This window comes from Ctenopharyngodon idella, chromosome 17 (genome assembly GCF_019924925.1).
Source record: "Ctenopharyngodon idella isolate HZGC_01 chromosome 17, HZGC01, whole genome shotgun sequence".
Taxonomy (NCBI): Eukaryota; Metazoa; Chordata; class Actinopteri; order Cypriniformes; family Xenocyprididae; genus Ctenopharyngodon; species Ctenopharyngodon idella.
Window position 1 is genome coordinate 16,646,915 of NC_067236.1, and position 22,608 is coordinate 16,669,522.

The 22,608-nt window shown below is 39.5% G+C and overlaps 1 protein-coding gene across 5 annotated transcripts in view; it reads right to left on the reverse strand.

Moving 5' to 3' along the window:
* The window catches only part of prox1a (prospero homeobox 1a), a 41,752-nt gene extending 19,948 nt beyond the window's left edge, over positions 1–21,804 (reverse strand). The window contains exons 1-4 of one of the 5 annotated variants that reach the window (XM_051868062.1): positions 21,583–21,804; positions 14,376–16,173; positions 10,525–10,630; positions 2,859–3,053 (exon numbers count right to left, since the gene is read on the reverse strand). In XM_051868062.1, coding sequence (XP_051724022.1) covers positions 2,859–3,053; positions 10,525–10,630; positions 14,376–16,105 — 2,031 coding nt within the window. In that variant the 5' untranslated portion in view covers positions 16,106–16,173; positions 21,583–21,804. The other 4 variants (XM_051868060.1, XM_051868059.1, XM_051868063.1 and 1 more) reach the window with 4 other exon arrangements.
* Positions 21,805–22,608: the final 804 nt, after the last annotated feature.

Here is a 22,608-nt window from a genome sequence, read left to right on the forward strand (position 1 = left end):
TTTTGTGGCCGAAAGATGAGACCTTCCCAGAGCTGTCATAAAAATGTCTCCTTATCCCAGTGGAGCCTGTGGACCCCACCCCTCTTAGAACTCTTCAATGGTGCCTGTGATGTGATACAGTAAGTGTGAAGACGGCTCCTGAGAACCAGATGCCACAATTACAGGGCCTGGAAACGCCACTTTGGCTAACAATGTGTAACTGTGCTGCGAGATTTAACAGGTGTTCGCTTTCTTTGTGCGATTAAATGCTTTTTTGAGACTTTAAAGGATTTGTTCACCAAATATTTTTCACACTCCTGTTTTTCCAAACCTCTATGCTTTTTGTTTTCAGTGAACCGCTGAAAGAAATTTTGAAGAATGTTCATGCAGCTCTTTTCCATAAGGTTAGTCAAGTTCCAAAATAGATGAAAAAACACCATAAAAGTGATTCATATGACTCTCGCTCTATGGTCCAAGTCTTCAGAAGCCATTCAAAAGCTTTATGCGAGAAATTGAATTATGCACTGACAATCGTCATTTCAAAATTTCATAGTTTAATATCTGCAAATATTAAGATTTTCAGTGAATAACAACCCTAAATTCAATCTGTTCCTCACACAGAGCTGTCATATGACTTTAAAAGACTTATAATATAACACACAATTCATATGGACCTTCTTTATATTATACATTGTAAAAAAAGAATTGTTGGTTTAACTTAAAAAAGTAAGTTACCTGTTTGCCTTAAAATTTTGAGTTCATTGAAATGAAAAACTTGAGTTAATACAATGAAGGCGATTGGTTTAATCAACAGAAACTCAAAATATTATATTATCTGAACCACATTAATTATCTAAGTTGATTTGACAAAAGAAAAAATGTGTTAACAAATCATGAAAATAATTGTTTACAGTGTATGAATGAGCTCAAGTTGTTGCAAAAGAGCTGTATGAATATCCTTCAGAAATCCTCCTTCTGGGTTCCATGGAAAAAATATCAGCATACAGGTTTGGAAGGATGTAGGGAGAGCAAATAATAACCAAATTTTCATGTTTAAGTGAACAACCTCTTTTAAAAAAAATATTCTAATGTGTTCATTTAGCTATGCAGAATAAACAAATAATGTTCACAGACAACAGTTAAGCAGGCCTGTTAGGCATGATCATATCTGGTTTGTACATAGAGAAACCCCTTTAGCTAAGAGATAACACTTGCCACATTGCTGGCGGCTCTGTTTGGGAGAGAAGACGAGAAAGGGGGGATTCTCTTGTTTTTTTGGGAGCCTTTCAGGGTCCGGACATCATAAGCTGTGTCTATGCAAATGTCCTTGATTGTGTTCATTTGTGCCATTGTCCAGCTAAGACAAACAGAGCAGTAATTAGGAGAAAAATGATGGCGTATCGAGACAGCACGATGGAGGAGGAGCCGAATGAAGGATAAACAACTTGAAAGAAAACAGCAAGCTTGGTGAGAACAACACAAGTGCATTGAAGGCAATTAATGAAGCTCCTTTAATTACGGCCTTTGCTCAATCCACCATGAGGAATGTGACAATTATGTCATTAAAAAGTTCGTAATGGGAAAGTGAGGGGTGAGTACATTCGAAGAGGATGAAAGACACAAGGCAGCGAAAGGAAGTGCAATGAAAGAGAGGGAGAGAGAGAAATGACAGGGCCCAACTACAAAAAAGAAAGTCTCAAAGGAGGAGGAAGCACATTACTGGTGCACATTGACAGACTAGATTAACATCAAACGATCAGCACAACAGAGGGTATATTCATTCAGGAGGAGCTAGCAAGGTGGTACTTTGATGATGCTAAATTTGGCAGAAAGAGCAACTTGCTGAATCGGCGAGGGTTCCAGTTTCATGCCTCGCAGTCTGACAGGTGGAGAAGAGAAAATTTAGTACAAAAAAGCCTCAGCATGAAGTGTCCCTTTGCACCGCCAAAGGTTGTGTGACCTCTCTCTGCGGCACGGACTTGCTGTGGGATATCGCCGCACGCTAGACAAGACATGGCGTGAGCCGGCCCGGTAGAAAAAAAGGAACAGACTAGGGCGCTGAAATTTGCATCAAAGATCGAGTTTTCCTTGCATGGAAAATGAGCATTTGGGAAAGTCTTTCAGTCCGTCCTGCTTGTACACCTGTGCAGCCTTTGTGGCTCTTGATATGCAAAACAATCTCTCCCTCGGTTCGACTTCTCTACCAACAACAGTCTTATTCATGGTGCCCTGCACTTTCTTCCACAGCCATGCAAATCTTGCATTTATATATGAAAATAGGGATCACGTCCCTAAATATCTTCCTGGTCGCGAAAGGCGTGGTGCGCCACGTTCCCTGTACCTGCAATCACAATAAACCTTGTCTTTGACCTGATCTAAATGAAAGGGAGGGGAGGGGAACGGGGGCAGATTTTTGCTAATAGTCAGCTAAATGATGATGATGTTGTAAGGATAGTGTTTGAATGACCAGAGTCCCAGTGGGCAGATATTGATAGTGAGCTGAGCGGTAAATGTGAGCTCTGCAAATTGTATTTGACAAGGACACTTGGGCCTGAAGCATCGCTCCCTGTTTGCCTCATCAAACAGACAGATGCATGACTGTGTTTCAGCCCCCAAAAAAAGAGAAAAAAGTCTTGTTCGCTTCACCCCAGGAGTACGGCGAGAGGGCTTACGGGATGAACAGCTTGCCGTTCATTGTCTAATCATATAAAGAGATCATTTAGCTGTATTAATTTTAAAGCTCTGAACTGCGCTAACATTAGCGGAAAGGATTCAAAGTAATACCTCTGCTCGAATCTCACCTAGTAATACAGTGTGGCCTGATAAGGTGAATGCAGTCGCTTAGTAGCGTGAAACGCAGGGAACGGAAGGGGGCTCACCTCAAAATCGTTGGCCTTGTTGTAGTGCATGTTGAGAGCGCGGAAAAGCTCGCAGTCCCGGCTCACGCTCAGCTCGTCTGCCCCCGTCACACCGTCGTTGATGGCCTGCCGAGCAAATTTCTCCATCTGGATGTAGTAAAACTCACGGAAGTTACTGAACCACTTGATCAGCTGTGATGTGATGCAGCGGTTGAACTTTAAGAGAGAGAGAGAGAGGGAAAAAAGAGAAAAACACTTTTTGTAAGATTTGTTACTTTTTTAAGATAGGTCCAGCACAGAGAAATGCATTTTAATATTTAGAGAGTGCCTTTGTGCTCATAAGTAGATTTTTTTTTTTTAAAAAAGGGCTTTTGTAATTGTTGATATGCGGTTTCCTGACCCTGAAAACACAAGCTATTTAAATGTTATCACAAGAAAAATAAATAATAGAAATATTATTATTAATGTTAAAGGATTAGTTCACTTTAAAATGAAAATTACCCCAAGATTTACTCACCCTCAAGCCATCCTAGGTGTATATGACTTTCTTCTTTCTGATGAACACAATCGGAGTTATATTAATAAATATCTTGACGCATCTGCCAGACTGCCTTCCGTATTCAACTTACGATAAAAAGTGTGAAACTCAAGCAGTTCAAAACACTTACACGCTTAAACCTTCCGTATTCAAATTACGTAAAAAGTCAGTTTTCTGACGTCACGTCAGTTTACGATTTTTCTGTAAGTTGAATACGGAAGGCGGTCTGGCGGTAGCTAGATATTTTACTTTATAACTTGTTAAATATGGATATTTTTCTTACACAAAAGCATTGCTTCACTTCAGAAGGCCTTTATTAACCCCCCAGAGCCGTGTGGAGTACGTTTATAATGGATGAATGCACTTTCTTCAGCTCATACTCTTTGCTCCCATTATAAAGCTTGGATTGTCAGGATATTTCTTAATATAACTCCGATTGTGTTCATCAAAAAGAAGAAAGTCATATACACCTAGGATGACTTGAGGGTGAGTAAAGCTTGGGGTAATTTTCATTTTAAAGTGAACTAATCCTTTAATTTAAAATTATTTATTTTAAAAAAAATTATGCATTTCTCTTTCTTCAGAAAAAATTACATCAGAAGGTTCCTAATATTTCAATCTTTAGTCTGTTTTCTTACTGAAAACTAATAAAATCAGGTGTGACTAACCTCTAATCTGGTTAGCCAGTGAGACCCTTAAATGTCAGGACAACAGATAAGACATTTGTTTCTACAAACGTGTTTACTTCACATTGTCCTTGAGGATGATGGGTAAGCAAACAAACCCGTAGCTGAGACAGATTGGCCAGTGGGGTGTTTTTTTTCCAACAAGGCTTACACGGTCGGTGCGGATATTTGCTGTTGTGCGCAAATGCAAACAGTTCAGGGTTGAGTAGATGAAATTATAATTGTGTCAATAGCCCGTAATGCAGTGACGGCAAATTTACATATCAAGTAGCGAAGCTAATTCTGACATGCCCCAGGTTTTTTTTTTTTTTTTTCCCCCACATTAATAATCGAGTAAAGTAAGTGATCAAGAAAAGGGTGAAATTAAAAAACCTTGCAACAAATTCTACTCTAGTTAAATAGTTTAGCTTAGTAACTCAAAGCTGACCCTCGTACACTGTTGTGGGAGCTATATTTGGAATGCCTGATCCTCGATCAGTAAATACACAGTACTCCGTTTGCCCTGTGTACTTGCCCCATGACCTCAGCAAATGACCTGTGCGACAGCCTTTGGTACTTTCTGTGTGAGCAGCTACGTGTATGTTGATGTGTGTGTGTGCGAAAGCTGCGGCTGCCAAGAGTGTGAACGTACAGGACAGCTGAGTTGAATGTAGCCAAGTTAAAAGCTATAAATCCGACGGGCTTTCTGTTGGCTGCTCTGACATGCAGCCTCCTGCCTTTTGTCATTACGGGTGTTCATCAAGCCTTCATTGCCTTTGCCTCCCCTTCCATACCCTCAAAGAGCATTAATCAAAAATCAACAGCGAGCACTTATCTATCTGTGGCCATGAGAACATGCAGGCCTCTGTTTAGATGACAGCTGAGGAGAGAGAGAGATCGAGCATGAGGAGAAAAAAGAGGAAGGACAAGGAACAAAGGGGGGGAGGGGGGCCGTGTTTTCCGCGAGTAGATGTAATTGCCGTGTAGAAACTTGTCCCCATGCTTGCAAATTTAAGATAATGATGTGAATGAGAATTCATAGCGGGGAATCCGAGTCGCAAAAAGAGTCAGAAGCCACGACAGGCTGATAGGTTTCCCCAAAAGGCCGGCCGAGAGCATAATTACTGTGCCACCGCGAGGGTTCTTCTCCCATAATTCAGCAGAAAATGATTAAGTCGTCATCCCGAGGCATCAGTCTGCTGAAGTTCAAACATGTACTTAACCTATCCAGGAATTATACATTTGGCCTGTGTGTCGCCTCTGCCTTCTTTCAGCCTAACAGCGAGCGAGAACAGGGGTTTGAAAAGAAAGAAAGGCGAAAAAAAGAACAACCAAAGAAGCAAGGCTATCTGATCTCTCGCTTACCCCCCGTTTCAATAGACGTTAAACCTATTAGGATCTACTGAACTCGAGGGGTTTCTTTTTTCCGCTTTATCTGCGGAGCGAAATGCACTGTCCAAATTTCCAGACACTGAGATAAGAACCCCAGCCCCCGTGACGACTTACTCCAGCCCCCCACCACCCCCTTAATTCTTTTAGAATAAGAAACAAAACATTACAAAATGATAGCAGACTGCTCACTGGGGAATGAAAATTGCTTTGACATGGAGATTAGGCTCTTCTATTGTCATAAGACATTGTCTCATATGAGTGGGGCTTGCAGAAGAGACGGATAAAAGGCGAGAGAGGGGGGAATTTTTTTTCTAGAATGGCTAGTGGATGACATAATGGAGAGCGCAGAAAAGTAAGTCCGCATGACATCGTTTGGCAGCGCTGTATAAAGGGAGATTTAAAAAGCATTGTTGCCCAATAGAAATACCAGAGATTCGGGGGACAATGGAGCCACGTTGCTGGAACGTGACAACTCAGCAATTAAGGATCATGTCATCTGCTTGTCAAACAAAAATAACCAGTCTAGCTCTCTCAGCTCTTAGCCACCCCATGCACGGAACAAAACATTAAATGATACGTCGTGGCACGAAAAAAACACTTGCAAACACAATCATTTTTCTTAGTGGGATCGTGGGAGAGAAAGTGTCACGAGTTGGTTTTCACACGAAAAGTTTTTTGGAATTCTGAGTCCGGTTCTTAAATTTGACAAGTAACTTTTTAAAGTTTTGACGTTGTAATTTCATGTGTACATATACAGGAGTGACAAGCCATTTTGTTTGGATTTTCTTCATTATAATTAATGAATTATTGTTGTTGTTGTTGCTGCTATAGACAAATATATTTTAATGTTTTTTTAACATACATATATATATATATATATATATATATATAGATATATATATATATATATAGATATATATATATATAGATATATATATATATATATAGATATATATATATAGATATATATATTCAAATAAATGATATAAAAATATATATTTTTTATTTTAAATAATTCAAGCATGATAACTGCTAAACTTTACTTAATTTTTTTTAACATGAGGGTATTTTTTTTTTTACATGACTTGTGTGTAGGTTAAAAGTTGTTACCTACAATAACTGTAACTTTACTACACTGTAAAAAAGAATAGTTGGTTTAACTTAAAGTAAGTTACCTGGTTGCCTTAATTTTGAGTTCACTGAACTTAAAAATTTGAGTTAATACAATGAAGGCGATTGATTTGATCAACAGAAACTCAAAATATTATGTTATCTGAACCACATTAATTATCTAAGTTGATTTGACAAAAGAAAAAATGTTGTGATAAATCATAATTTAGAAGATTTTTTAGTTGCAATCACAGTCCACTTTCACATGCACTCTTAAATCAGCAAGACGCTTCTGTGTACATGTGCCAAAAATCTGCACACACACACACACACACACACACACACACACACACACGAGTTTAATAAAATCTATTATTCTGGACATCATTTCCACTGTTGTTCTAAGAACACCAAACGCAATGCTTCCCATGGGACACCTCATCCTGTTATTCTCTACCCCCACAAAAAACCCCTAATATATCCAATGAGCACGCTCAAAAGATTCATAAAACAAATCAGTCTGACGCCTGTAATGTGTCCGGGCAGCAGTTGACTCAGAGAACAAGGGTGTACGTACGGGAGCGAGAGCGTTTCACACACTCTTGCTCACGGGACTGTGAAAGATTATTCCTCTGGTGACAGAGATCCGCTCTTTCCAAGACACCGGGGGAAGACTTGACCTGTCACTCCGCACGTTTCCTCTGTTAGCCATGGACAATACAGGCTTTCACACATGCCTGGTGGGGACGCTACTTATACAGGGTCTTGTGCATTTTAAGACCCCCCCCCCCCATCCACCACCCACCCAAACACACAGCATGCACTTAGATTGTGAATCTGGGAAAAGTTGAGCTCTATAGGGGGAAGTAAGCTAAGTGCCCCAGTAGGTTACTTGATATTCAGCTGTTAATGGTACATGGTATGCTGTATGTTTAAAGGCAGTCAGGCAGCCCGGTGACAAAGCCTGAGCAGCTAAAATAATTTCCCTGACCTACGGCTGACCCTACTGGAGCTGTCCTGCTGAAACGTATACGCCTCAACCCTTACAGGCTGACATAACCCCCGCTCATACTTGCTTTGACTGCTCATAATCAGTGTCACACCATCGTCCTGCTAATACTCCTCTTAACCTTTGACCCTTTCTTATTTAGCCCTCAAAGGCTACGGTAACCAAGCCAGTGGACCACCTCTCCATGCGCGAAGCGATGTGAATATGCCATATGAGATTTATGGTGATTAAAATGGGAAGAAATACAGGGGGCGAGAGAGGTGTAAAGGATGAACAAGGTAGTTTGGCAGAAAATCACATTAGGATAATGACCCTGTGTTCTATAATACTTTGTGTGACAAATATGATAACAGTTCAAGGAACAACTGTGAAAAAGAGATATTGAGAAGGGACAAAGGTATTATCCATTACATAAGAACTCAGATCACTGGATTGTCACTGTTTCCTGTTGCTTTCCTCTGAAGGAAGGCTGTATTCATCTCTTTATAACTACTGGCTCACTCTGTGAGGTCACAAGTGGTGCACACTACCTGTAAAAAAGCAGCTTCCTCTTCCTGACCGAGCTACAATCTATCATCTTCATCTCCACCATGGTTAATATATGATATGATCATTCAAATTCTCTTTGACTCACACTTTTAACCGTAATACATTTACATTGGAACTTTACAGCCTTTACTGTAAACACACACACACACACACACACACACACACACACACACACACACACACACACACACACACACACACAGAGATACAAGATCTCAGAGGTAAATTGTGTCAGAAAAAAATAATCTTAATTATGTCAGATAATACTTAAGCAAAACATGGTCAGGTCAAAATGTCTGAATAATATTTGGTTCCAAATTTTTATCAGTTTACTTTATTTTGCTATCCTCACTTACATTAATGAACTATAGTGTCCTGCACCCACTAGTAAAAATATATAAAAAATCTCAAAAATGTCTGAATAATTTTTGGTTTGACTGTATACAGTAATTACAAATATACTAGAGATGCACCGATACTACATTTCTCCACCGATACCGATACCGATTATTCAGAGTGATTTCTGCCAATACCGATAACGATACTGATAGTTTGGAGGTTCTGCCTTTTATACCTTCTTTTAAATTAATGATATTTCATTATAATTAATAATTAATTTATTATAGTTTTAATTATTATATCTTGAAAGAAATGCAAATAAAAAGTTTATTCTCTCTATTTCATCAACTTGTTTCACAGTAACTGGTATCAGTTATAAACAAACACATTACTCAAATTAATATTAACACGCATTAACTAAATTCTGAAGATTAAATTAATATTTCTTAACTTTCTGGATGTTATTAATTCATATAGTTACTATTAATATTGAACATGAAACTGGTTTCTTAGCATTTTCTTTACACAAAGCCCAAATGCAGTGCATTTGCCTGCCCTCTTTTGATTGACAGGATATATCGGCCCTGACTATTGACTGTGATGCCGATTATTGGCCGATATATCGGTACATCTCTAAAATATACCCTTCACCATTAATGTAGCACATAATTTTAGCTTTTAATTTGTATTTTAAAAATAATTATTTTCCAAAAAGAGAGTTAATTCTATTTTTTTGTTTAATTAGGTGATTAAATAGTTGCTCTAGTACAAAAGCAGAAGGTTGACTTTTTTTTTTAATTATCCGATTACAGACAATTTAGGTAAAACAGTTGTCAGATCAACCTATTTCCCACAGTCATTATTTCCTATTTAGAACCCATCATTATGGTGCCTAAACGTCTTTAATCACTAATTCCTGTAACTTTCGTGGGCTTATACGGCCGTAATTAGTCAGTAATTTATGCTTAATTCCCTTACATACATAGTAGTTGATCCAACAAACACATGCCACCCATTGTTCCCTTCTGCTTAAGCAGCCCTGAAAAGCATCTCTCCCAGGACACTGACCTTGTTTTGGAAAATGTTAATTTAATGTGTACAGAATTTCACAGCCTTGTCTAAAGGGGAATTGCAATTGGGCCGTCTTTAATTTAAGGCTTTTATTAACTTTCTCTTTTGTGGCTCAAAATTAAGGTACAAAATATATGAATGAGGAGAAGTTTTAAGGTTTTCTTTTTGAATAAACAGGAGAGGGGAAAACTCAGTGCCTATGTAAATAAATCTGCTTTCTCCGAATATTACATGCATATTCTTTTCCAGACATTAAATGATATCATTTCCTATTGGAGCAGAAGCGCTAACAGCGAGCGATGAATGGCAGTACGTACTCATGAGTATTAAGCTGCTGGCAGATTTAGATGGATGCAACAGAAGCATGTGTGTGAGGATGAGGTGGTCACCCTGGACCCAGCACAGGGGCAGCTGGGAGTGAGAGGACCCTGCTCTCCTCATTTAAATAATGTGGCCTGAATCTGTCACATTATTTCTCCTCCGTATGCTCCCTGTATGACGCATCAACAACAAATTAAGTTGTAAATAAAAGACAATTGGTGCCATTGTTTTGTTTGTGTTGTTGTGCTCCATTTTGTTTGTTGTCTCCCTCCTCCTCTCCATCCCCTCCCGCTTTCGCTTGTTCGTTTCTGCCGAACCTCTAATTTTCTCAGCTCTTATCACCCTCTGCCTCCCACTTCCACAGATCAGTTGGGGATGGGAACTCTAGGAAATTACCATCCGACAACTTAACAGAGACAGAGACTAGTTGTCTGTGCTCGCTAACCAGCAGTGTGTCGCGACAGAAAAAAAAAAGGTTAAAAAAAATGATGTGTTTTAAATGAAAGCGCAAGTGAGTAAAAGGGAAAGTGGGACTTGTGCTATGCCATGTTGTTCTCTTCTAGGAGATTAAGGCCAGTTATTTTAATTGGGGGGTGGAGGGGTGGGGGAGCCGGCCGTCTGTTTGGGACCCATCTGGACTAATGGGACAGTGCTACTTCACACGACATAGTTAACGGTCAACGGCGAGCTCACCTTCACGTCTGAGAAGAACATCTTCAGCATGTTGGAGCTGGGGTAGCGTGTGTAGAAGAACATCAGCTTGGCCTTCTTCAGATGGTTCGGAGAAAGCCCCTCTTGGATTTGAAATTTGAAGGTTAAGGAAAATATTTTAAAGTGGAATTCAAATAAGGACATTTATAGGTAATAACCCCCATTTGTACACTGTAAAAAAGTATTTTCTTGATTTATTAGTGCAACATTTTTTCTTCTGTCAAATCAACTTAAATAATGTGGTTCAGATAACATAATATTTTGAGTTTCTGTTGATTAAACCAATCGCCTTCCTTGTATTAACTTTCAATGAACTCAAAATTTTAATGCAACTTACTTTCTTAAGTTAAACCAACAATTCTTTTTTACAGTGTACTTAATGATGTTAAATAAAATAAAACAATAATATCATTTTTAAAATATAGCTTAAGTTCCCCAACAAAATAAGCCTCAACAAGACTAATAATTACACTAGGGCAAACCATCCTTAATTATTTCAGTTTTCTGTCGACTTCATATTAACACCTACAGAGTCCCAGTCAATGTAGCATCGCAAGTCAATAAACGTCTGCTTATCCCAATAAAAACGCTATTTATCTGGAGGTGGCACTGCCCTCTAGATTGGTAAACAGAGGGCAGCTGAGGGGGGTCCCAGGAGAGACCGTGGCTAACCAGAGCCATCTACCCATTACAATTAGCCCCAACCCCCAACTCTCCACCCTGAGCCTCCTGGCACGGCCCCCGCTCTGCCAGTTAGGCCGGCTTTAGCCACATCTGCGCTCCAGACTGGCCCAGCCATTTCCTCTGCAAATTAACGGCTTTATAATTTATCAAAAATGAAGATGCATGTGGGGCTAAATCAATGGGCCCCCACAAGGTCAATTAAGAGGTTCACCCAGCGCTTGCCTACCCCCCTTCGCTATAAAGCATGGCACCGTCATCGCAGCTCGTGCTAAATACGGTACCTCACTGTGTCTGTTATGTAAAACAGTAAGCACCGGAACAGTCGCAGCAATAAATGTTGTACAACTGTAAATGTATGAAACTATAAAATTGACTGTCTGTGCTATTTGCAACGTTGAGCCTCTCTAATAATAGTGTGTATGTAGATTGGCGTGTTCCGTCTGCCAAGAGAGGAGGAGAGGAGGAGAACCCTAGGTGACCTCCATTAGGCTGATAGGGAAGACCAAAAGAGCATTACTCTCTTTCCTACCATCTGTCATAATGCATACAGCAAATAACAGCAGTGAATGACAGCGCGGGAGGGAGAGAGAGAGAGTTAAGCTGTCTTTTTCACAACAAGTCAGATTTTTCAAGGACCTAAAGGCTCATTTAAAAACCAAGAGAAGGGAAAAGCCCAGGCAGCGAGGCCGCTTCTCAAAAGTACATCTTCATGAAATGGAGCGAATAATAGGCCATGTTGGAGTCTGGAAAGAGAGGGCTGGTAAACACCTTCATAGATTTTTTTTTTTCAAGAGTTTAATCACATTGAGATGCTCTTTAATCTAATGGGCATCAAGCATAGAAAGCGGTGAGAAAGTGTTGGCAGTTGAGCGCTGAATCATTTGCCGCTGTTCAATCAGAGCGACGATCATATCAGTTCTTTCTGCTCTGTTAACAACATTCATAAATCCCAGGTATATCATTACTCAGTGCCATTAACATTCAAGACATCCACTTTTAAATAAAACAAACAGTCGCAGATCTTGGGAACAATGTGTCGAGGATGACTCGACGGGGCTTGACTCACCCAACGCACATTTCCTACAAGTAGACCTGGCTTCTGAGAAAAATACAGCCGTTTCTAGGATACGTAAATATGCGAAATGACAAAATAGATCGAGTAAACACTGGCCCACTCAGTGTAAGACAAGCTGGGCCATAGTCAACATGAATGAAGGACATAATGCAAACATGAATATGAAGTATTTCAGGGGAGGAGAAAAATGGGGCAGCTGTGGTTTATAGCCAAATGAGATACTACATAAACAACGCCACCATAGATGCACTGCATCATCAGGCTTTTTTGGGTCTGGGTTTGTATTAAGCATGTTGCATGTAAGGGAGACAATAACTAGTGAAATGTGATCCAACAGCCAGGTGTAAGGAGAGAAAGGAAGGGAAAAGAACATAGGGATGCTAAATCCATAAATTAATGCTAGACATCTGTTCAGCAATATGAAAGATTAGAGCAACAAATGTACTACAGCTGAGACTTTAGCTCTTGCTTCGGAAAAAGAATAGAAAGTGTTTTCAGATTGTCGGCTGAAAGAAATAATACTGCTTCAAAGCAATCTTTGGACATAAAAATTTATAAATTAGAAAGGACTCGAATTTTGTCATTCCACCAGCAGAGTGATTTTGAAATCGAGAAGGTCTTTTATTAAACCACTTTGGCAACCGAGTTTGAAAAGTGATCTGAGCGATGTCTTCATAGTGCACGTTTTCTTTGCTTCACTTTAATTGATGAAACCTGAATCTGCGCGCAATAGCTGCCTCAGCACTTGAGCATGGAGCTAACGCAACCATGAACCTCTGTCCTCGTCTACTATATTAGACATGCAAACTGGCTTCACCTGCCGCCCACCCCCACCCCATTCTTACAACAGCCCTGTGCCAGAGCTGTTCGGTCTCTCTATATGCAAATGATGGGGGAAACTGAACAAGGCTATTTTTCTTGAGATGCAAAGAGAGCACGTGACAAGGAAGATCATGCTGCCCATGGCTGAAGATAATTGGCTGCTTGTTTCTTCTAGAATTTGAATAGAAATTCATATTTGATTAAACACCCTATTTTGCAAATATTGAGATGTTGTTGTTCAGGTCCCAACTGTGCAGGTGTGCAAGTATACTTACAGAAATGATAGACGCCCTTTGAGCTGAAGAGTGCATCCCTGCCTGGATTAATTATTTTGCCAATTAATTTAAAATGTAATAATTAAATAACTTAATTTTGAACTTTAAAATTTACTGTTTAATTTTAAAAAAATACTTCATATCAAATTGTATGAAACATTTGGTTTTGCTTATTTTTACCTCAATCAAAAAGATCTAGTAGGCATTTGGCAAAAGGTTAAAAAGAGAGAAAGGGCTGAGAGAAAAGCAGCTAACACCTGTTCACACCAGAGAAACAGGATAAAAAAGAAAAGACCTACTGCCAGGCAACAGCTATCAGTGCACCTTTACCTAAAGCAAGCTGGTGGTGTTCCTAAGAAATAGGCTTTGTTGTTTCATGAGATCACATATTATATGAAATAAAAGCAAATATGAGGGAGAATTAATTTTTAAAATTTCGAAGCTCAACTGCAGGGACATTATTACCTTTGTTGCTTTCACTTGACGCTAAATGAGCTCAAATCCTCCTAAATGAAGTGCTCCTCCACTGACAGAGATCTTTTACCATCCTTCTAACACAACTTTCTAGGGCCTCTATGCAAAGGATCCCACTCGTCCTTTTACTTCCTGGCTTTGAAATATGATTTGCTTTGAGCATTTATGTACAAAGTCTTGCATGCGCTGTGATGAAAGAGGGGGTTTTATTGTGAGTCTCCCTGTGATAGTGTGAGAACAGAGAAGATGGGAGGTATCTTAGCCACGGCGGGGCCTTTCAGCACTTCTCCATATAGCGCACACTTAAAAGCCTCCATCCACTGAGGTCTTTTTAATCTTCAGGCTACTAGAAGAACACTGGTTTTGAATGCTCCAATTAATGGAGATTCATTGAAATTAAGTTTATCTGTCTGTCATTCATATGTCTCAATTATTCTTTTTTTTCATCTAAACAAATAAAAATACAACAATCAAAATATGCTTTTCTCTTTTTTTGAAAGGATATTGTACTTCCTGAATATGGAGAGATGTCGGACATGTCCTGAAGGTCTCCGCACTCTGACTTGATGAGGGACAAGGACAAGCCTTCATTCCCTGGGTGCGTTGGTGAGATGGAACGATGGTGGCTGAGGTGGTTGGACGACATCTTGGTCCGTAGGCTGGTGGTCTCTCTGGACAAATCCAGAGACTCGGGAGAAGACCTGTCTTTTCCTGGGTAAGGCCCTGTTGGGGCACCTAAGGGGCTCTGGAAAGGGTAGCCCATTAGAGGAAGGGGGAAAGGATGGCGGAAAGAGGGAGGACTAAAGCCCATTGCGGAAGATAAGGGTGAGGGGTGCAGGGAAGGGTGGTGGTGACCCCCGGGTGTGGGAAGAGACCCGGACTGATCTGAAGAGTTCTTTCTCACTACCAAAGGCAGGGCCTCTGTTTGGTCATTCGAGTTGGGCACCTGCATACTAGCAAAAGTGTCCAGGGGATTAGGAATGATGACATCACCGAAACATTGCAAGCGCTGGTTGGCAGTATGGAAGTTTGGGTTTTCTCCATTGACTGCGAAACGATCAGGGGGCATCTGCAGGGGTGGGAAAACCTGAGGAACTGGGCGTGGTGGCTTAGCAAAGACCTTCACCACGGTGTCCACTACCTGGGACATTGCTGTATTGAGCTCTTGTTTTAGCGTCTCTGCTAGCTGTTTGCCCTCTGCATGCATGGAGGTTGGTCCCTGGCTCTTTCCTCGTGACCCATCACGCTTGGGTTTGTCCCCCGCCGTCACCATGGTGTGCTCCCGAATAAGTGCGCGTGCTCGATCCAAGAAGTGCCCTGGATCCAAGTCGGACATCTCGTTGTCAGAGCGATCTGGGACGGAGTCGTGGGCACGATTGTCCATTCCATCAGAACGCATGCTGTCTTCAGAGATGTTTCCATCTTCATCGTTCTCAGAGTCAGTGCTGTCATAGATCTGGTAGAACTTCTCTTGCAGTTGCCGCAGCTGCTTCTGCATGTCCTCCAGCTGTAGTTTCAGTTGCCGGCGTTCCTCGTGCTTCTGCTCTTTGCGCGCGGAGACGAGTTGCTGGAAACTCTGCTGCTGCTGCTGTGGCAGTTTCTGCTTGCGCTTGTTTTCCCGGTAGTTCTCACGAGGACTCGGGGGCTGGGCTGCCCCCTCGCGCTCGTTATCACCTGCACGGAGCGTGACGCTAGGAGAATGGCTCATCCCACGGATGATGTTTTCCACCCGGGCTCGTTTGGCCCTAAGATGCTCATCTGTTAGCCTCTCCATTTCAAATTGGGTCATGGAGGGCCTGTTGAATGGTGAAAGGCACTCCTGAGGGCTGCCCCGCGAGGAGTTGCTGCAAGCATCCTCCTGCTGGATCTCTGATCCGGTGCTCGAGAGGCCACTTCCCTGGAAATTAGTCTCACTGCCTCCATTTTTGGTCAAATTGTTTTTCAGGAGCTGGGAGATGATAGTTGCCCCTGGAAAGGGCATCATAGCGTCTTCGTAAGAGTTCGCCCTCTTCAACAGCTTGCGAAGCACGTTGGACTTCTCGCCGTCTGCGTGCTGCACCACTGAACACTCAACATCTTGCTCGGAACCGTGGGGATTCATGGCACTGAAAAAGGTTGCTTTTGTGCGGGTAAAAACCACAGATGCTTGCCCAACAGTCCTCTTCACTCCTATGTCAACTCTTCTTCTCTTGGTTTGTCTGCTTAAGAGGGATGTGCTGTCATGGTCAGGCATCACTGGAACTGTTATTGTGCCATTTTTGAAAGCCTGTCAGCTGGGCACAGCTCGAGAACCCTGGGAACCTAGCCAACAAGAAAGGACTGATGAATAATTTTCTTTATATGTCTCAAAGTTTCTTGTGCCCAATTCTACATGCAGTCTGAAACAGTCTAATGTCTTAAAGAACAACACACAATGTATTAAAAATGCTTGAAGTCGGTCTACAGTACATTCAATATAAATTGACAAAAGAGGTTAACAGCAAAAAAATATATAAATTAAGGATCAGTTACAAAGTTGTCATTTGAAAATTATTTTAATAGTCTCTCTCTCTCAAAAAAAAAAAAAAAAAAGTAGTTATACTTAAATCTGTGTAAAGCTGCATGCCAAAAAACAGTATAATTCTCATGTAAGAACAAGATACAAATCATACTGCTGTGTTTAGCCAGACATGTCCTGCCACTATTGTGCCCACATAGACTACTTGCAGGCTTTGTTCACTTTGGTAAGTTTTGAGGTACCCTTGTTTTTCCCCCCTTAGTAAAACAGTTACAGTTGATATTTGCAAAGACACTTAGCCATTAATATTATCTTTTGAAGATTAGCAGACACTTATATCCCCCTATCTAAATGAGAACAAAAATACAAGTATAATACACCACATTAATTAAATTCTGGGTTTCCAGATCAAATGAATTTAAGCAAATCCTTTTTGTGGATAACGCAGTGTAATAAAGGCTAATTGTACGTTTTACAAGTCTGGTGACGGTGATTTAAGATCGCCCAACATTATCCTATTCATGACGCTCAAAATCAGTTGATAAAAAGTTCTCCGTGCATAATAAAAAAGCACATATGTAGCTTTGCTCATTATGAATGTAACGCACTGTAAATAGACTACTTCATCTCGCACTGAGTAGGACTAAAGCGCTTAACAGATATTTAATAACGCAACTACTTCCTCTAAACAAACAAATAAAAATGTTATAAAGAAAAAAAAAATCACTGTAATAATATAATGTGATATTGTCTTCATATTAAGCAGAACGGCCGTTTGACAACTAGTCGTTTGCAAATAATTAACTTAAATTAACTGTTCTTCAAGACGCACCATTAACATAGTCAGAAGTTTACATTTAAGATATGAAATAGAGTGGATACACTGCTTCTGCTGTCACTAAATATAGACATCTGACAAGTCCAGACAAGAAGGCAACAAAATCTGATCGTTTTAGATGTCTTTCACCTCATACGGCCATTGCGTCCTATGCGCACCTCCCCAAATATTTACAGCTGTTCAACTTAAAACCAAAAAAAGTTGTTTTCGAAAACAAAACTCATTCAAGTACATATTTATGTAAACGCACGATTCGGAAAACGCAGTTGCTGTGTTAGCCAAGAAATGTAGGCTATGTGAGTTCTCGGAAATCGCAGTTTTGAACCATTAAAGACCCCAACTCATTCTCTCAGCCAACACAGAGAGCCCTAAAAAGGCTAGATATGATAAGTAACACTTTAAAAGAACTTTTTAGCAGAAACATTCACTAACATTATATATTGTTAAAAATTAGAAAGTTTGACATTAGTTCATAGTTAACGTTTTATATATTTTCTCCTCAGAACCATGGTTGAAAATTCTGCCTTTATATGTACAGTGCTAATGTACTACACTTCAAACCTAAAATATTATATAAATAGTTCATTTTGACACTAAACATCTAAAACAGACTTTACGGCTCTATATACGTCGGGAGCTCTTTCCTAAACAAATGATTTTGATGTAACCGTAAACTGAAGCAAAGCTTTGATGTATCTGGCTTTCACGTCAGAAAACGATGATGATGATGAAGTAACGCGTCAAGCTGGAGTGGCAGTAAAAGTCAGAGGCTCAGTATAAGCTTACGCTCTTAAAAATTAAGGTTCATCGATGGTTCTTTGTAGCACCTTAGTTAGTTTCAGGAGACAAAAAAACACCTTCTTATCAAGAACCATTTGTGTAGTTGTCAGTTTGGCTATTTGGAGATTAAAAAAAAGTTACATTATAGGTTCTTCAGTCCACTGTTGTCGTCTCTCGGCTCTTTAAAGCAGTATAGCGAGGCTTTCTAAACGGCTAGAAAGTAATGAGTTATTTGATAAACTTAAAAGATTCTCCTATGACATCAGGCTGGAAACCCCTTTTTCTATTTGTACGAGATAACGTAAATACAGCGAGCGCATCTATGCAAATGACAAAGAAAATTGTTATTGGCAGAAAAACAACAGACGACTGACAAAAAGCAAATGGAAATAATAAAGCTACTGAAAATGTAAAAACGACATAAACCTCACAAGACCAAGACTGTCCTATAACGAAGAATAAACGGCAAGTTCAGAACTGAACGCAAATGTCTCGCGTCGCCTCTCCAAAAAGTCTACAAGCAATTCTACAAGAACGTATTTATACTTACTTCACGGAAAACACAGGGATGCAATCCCTCCAAAATGATACGAATTTAGGATAAAGTTAAAATAATAACAACCGAAGAGCGTGAAGGATAAAGCGAGACAGCGCATCACACGAAAAGTCACCAGCAGTAGAACAAAACTCAGCGCGAGCGCAAATGACAAGGTTACTTACTCTGAAGATGAGAGCGAATTGAGCTTCTTCGCGACAGTGTAACAGAGAATACAGAGGGTTGTTCGCCCCGTGATGAATATTGTAATTTCTCGGGACAAGCGAGAGCGAAGAGAGTGAGATAGAGAAAGAGCTCTTGTGCGCCGCTCCTCTCTCTGCATGAAAACTGTATGTCTCAGCGCACGCGGCCAGGAGGAGGCTGAGAGCGCGCGCTCGAACCAACAAGATTCACTTTAAGACGCGGCTGAAGGAAGCAGGAAGACGGCGCGTCATAATCACAGTGATGTAACGCTCGCACCTACCAATAAGAGCAGTCCGCTGGATTTAGAGGAATACAAAACAAGTGAAGTTGAAGACTCCGCTCAAGCAAAAACGAATGATACGGGAACCTTTGTGGGATATCTGTAAGGATACGCACTTTTTAAACAATATGTGTTCTCTGTGTGGATTTTGTTTAAGTCATTCTTTACATTATGAACAAAAGTTGTATGTGCTGACTGAAATGTATACTTAGATGCACGCTCAGCATGATGCATTTGAAATATAAATCGCACTAATGTGTACTATTAAGCGCACTTGCAATGCAACTTATTTTTTATCCAGAAGAGTGAATACAGTTCATTATCGTTTTTTTTTTTTTTTTTTTGTTTTTTTCATCATGTAATTCATAAATACGAATACTATATTTCATCACCATGTTTAAAAATAAGACACAACTCACAACATTCATGAAATGTGGTATGCAGGCCCCGAGAAGTGACCGCAGCCTCGACCTCGTGCGTGCCTGGGTTCGTGAAAATAGTTTCGCTTGCCAAGGTTGTCTTTGAGCTATGGGCTTCTTTCTACTTAAGACCTTGCTCTTACTTTAGATCCCTCCTCCTAGCCTCCACAGTCAACAGATGAAGGAATATGCTGAAGCTTTGACACGTTCTTACTAATTGTTATAGACGACTTCTTGCATAGATGAATCCGTAAGATTATCCCAAAACGCATGAGAGATCCTGTTTGTAAAATGTGGCACATATCCATTACGCGTGCTTTTATGATCAATCAGTGAAGTTTAAAACATAACCAAATGGATAAAATGCATTCTGTCCTTATCTTAATGAACATTTGACTCATAGCTGCAAAACAGTATCTGTTTAGAACAGAATAGAATAGAATAGTGTTGTCTATCCTTTTTCTTTAGGTTTGATTTATGCACAGAAAAACTGCACAGACTTTGAATGTGCAGCACATTAATTTGCATTTATATCTGTCTTGCTTATAAATTTGAAGTACCACGCTAAAATAAAGTTCCGCGTTATTGAAGAAGAAGAAGAAAAAAAAAAGCAGGATTATTTGGACACATTATTTAGAGAGCCATTAGCCAATCAAATGTTGATTTCTCACCATCCTATCAGGTGCTTCAGCATGTAAGCAGATTTCTCAAAGCCTTAACCTACTTTTCTGTAGTCGCTGTTCCTGCTCATTGTTGAAATTAAAAAGTGTATTCAGAACGTCGCATATATTACTCATTTTCCTCAGTGAATTTAAAAGTTTTTCCCCTTTTCATTTAAAGCCACTGCCTCTTGGGTTCTTATAGCAGCTCATTTGAACGAAATGTGATGTGACCCTGCACATTGTCGTGAGTAATGATTAAAATATCTTTATTGATACAAAAAAATGTTGTATATTAGTAAAATAAATCAAGTAGTTTATGTGATACCAGGCATATTTAATTGTGGCATTCTAAAAAAAAAAAAAAACGCAATTTGAAAAATCCTCCAAAGCACATTTCAGAGGTCTCATTCATTCCAAAGCATGTTTGTGCTGTCAGAGCAAATGACAACAGCGCAGCTGTTTGACCTATTAATGAGATTATTTACTGTAACAGTGTTGATCAAAATTCTTTCATAAATTTGGGTTAGAAAAGTCAATCTGCAAATGCATTCAAAACAAAACTTTGTCAACCTCAGTTTATTATTATTATTACTACATTTAATATTAAACATATTGTTATTATTATTTTCGATTATTATCTACATATGAGCGTGGTTACAGTGATACATATTTTTAATAACATGCATCCCTCGAGATTTTTACCTGATGGTGAGTGTCTTTTTTTCCGACAGTGTTCCTCCTTCAACACGTACAAAAACAGTGACTGTATGAAGTGTTTTTTTTATTCATAACTAAAAAAAATAATAATAATAAAAAACTTTTCTTCAAGTTTAGAATAGAATTCACTTTCACAGCAACAAGCCCTTTTCTTTTCCTTAAACGAGGACAAAAGGAAAGGCGTGTTGTTCAGTCAGTTTCCATGTCGCAAGCAAATGTTATTGTGAGTGAATAAACGACTGGGAAGGCAAGATTTTTTTATGCAGTGAATTTCTTTTCCAAAACAGGTGTTCCAACTTATTTTGTTAGCATCTTTCCCCAAAGGCACGCTCGGAGTGCGAGCTTAGTGGAAAAATACATGACAACATTAAAGCAATAGTGTTTGGAGAAGGAAAACGCCTCTTAGGTGTAGAGGAAACCTGTTTATTAACACCGCCACCTCTGATCTCTCTGTCACCTTTCTGCTGGACACTCAGTCACTAATGTCTTAGACTCGCTTGTATTTCGTGAGGGATAAAGATTAAGCACCTAAATATAATATCGAATATCATAATATATAATTAGATGTCTGCGGAAACTGATTGATTTCATTTTCCGCGACAATTCAGTAGTTGTCAATACCATTGCCAAGTCGGACAATTGTTGCTTTTAACTGTAGATAGAAAAAGAACAGGCCTACTTTAACAAAGAGACTGCAAAAAATAAACAAAACTTTACCTCAACAAAAAGATTACACCGGTATCTCGACGCCGTCTATTTGAAAAGACAATGTGCTCACCTGCTCTTCCACAGTCCTTTTTTTTCCCACTCAGCCCCTAAAGATTACGAGGAAAGAAGGATTTAAAGATATTCGACACATATAACTAATTTTAATTTATATTACTAGCGCATATTATTATGTATTTGAGAGGGAACACGAGGTAAATTCCGATAGTACTGCAACTTCTTTTGCTTTCTGTTGTCAGAGTTTCAGCATTCATTCTCCTGAACAGCTACAGTTAGGCAGCTATAGTTAGACTTCACTCTATGTACAGACTACATCTGTCCACTGAGAGAATTATTTAATGACTTTCAGGGGAGTGACATTTTTAAAGCCATTTCTGTCAGAAATGTTCTGAGCTCAGTCGGTTGAAGTTTGTCTCGCACATTCCGAATTGTCTTTTGACGCCCCTAGCGCAGATAGCTAACCGGCTAATATTTTAAAGATATTTTAAATGAAATACTAACGATTATTGTGATATATTTGTTATGTAAAAAATAATAATAACAACACGACCAACGTTAACTCCGATACTGACACCGATCAACAGTTGTTGCTATGGCGACAGCTTCACCTAATAGCGATTTCATTTCGCTAGCGTTTACATTTAGCGCACTTTTTGTAATCATATTTTCGTGGTTAACGATACATTACTTAAAAAACGCTGCGGAAACGTATAAAAACACTCATATGTACAAACCTTTTGTTTTCACTTCCTCAATACGCCCCCACCCCCCAATTCACACCGTGGATCTGTCTAGTAGGCTTAATAGAGTTCGAGTTATCTTAGTAATGTAAAACTGAGTGGGATTTGAGACTTTATTTGTTTATGTAATTATTGCTACATGGGAGCTATTATTATTAATGTGGGCTAATTATAAACAGTAGGCCAAGTAGGTCTTTGCTTTTATAGATTTCAGAAATTAGTTTAGCCCCACAATGGCTTTCCATCACTTTTTTTTTTTTTTTTTTTTTTTTTTTTTTTATGAGAGGTGTATTTCAATTGTATTACACAACTAATGTTTATGAGCACCTCAACTTTTA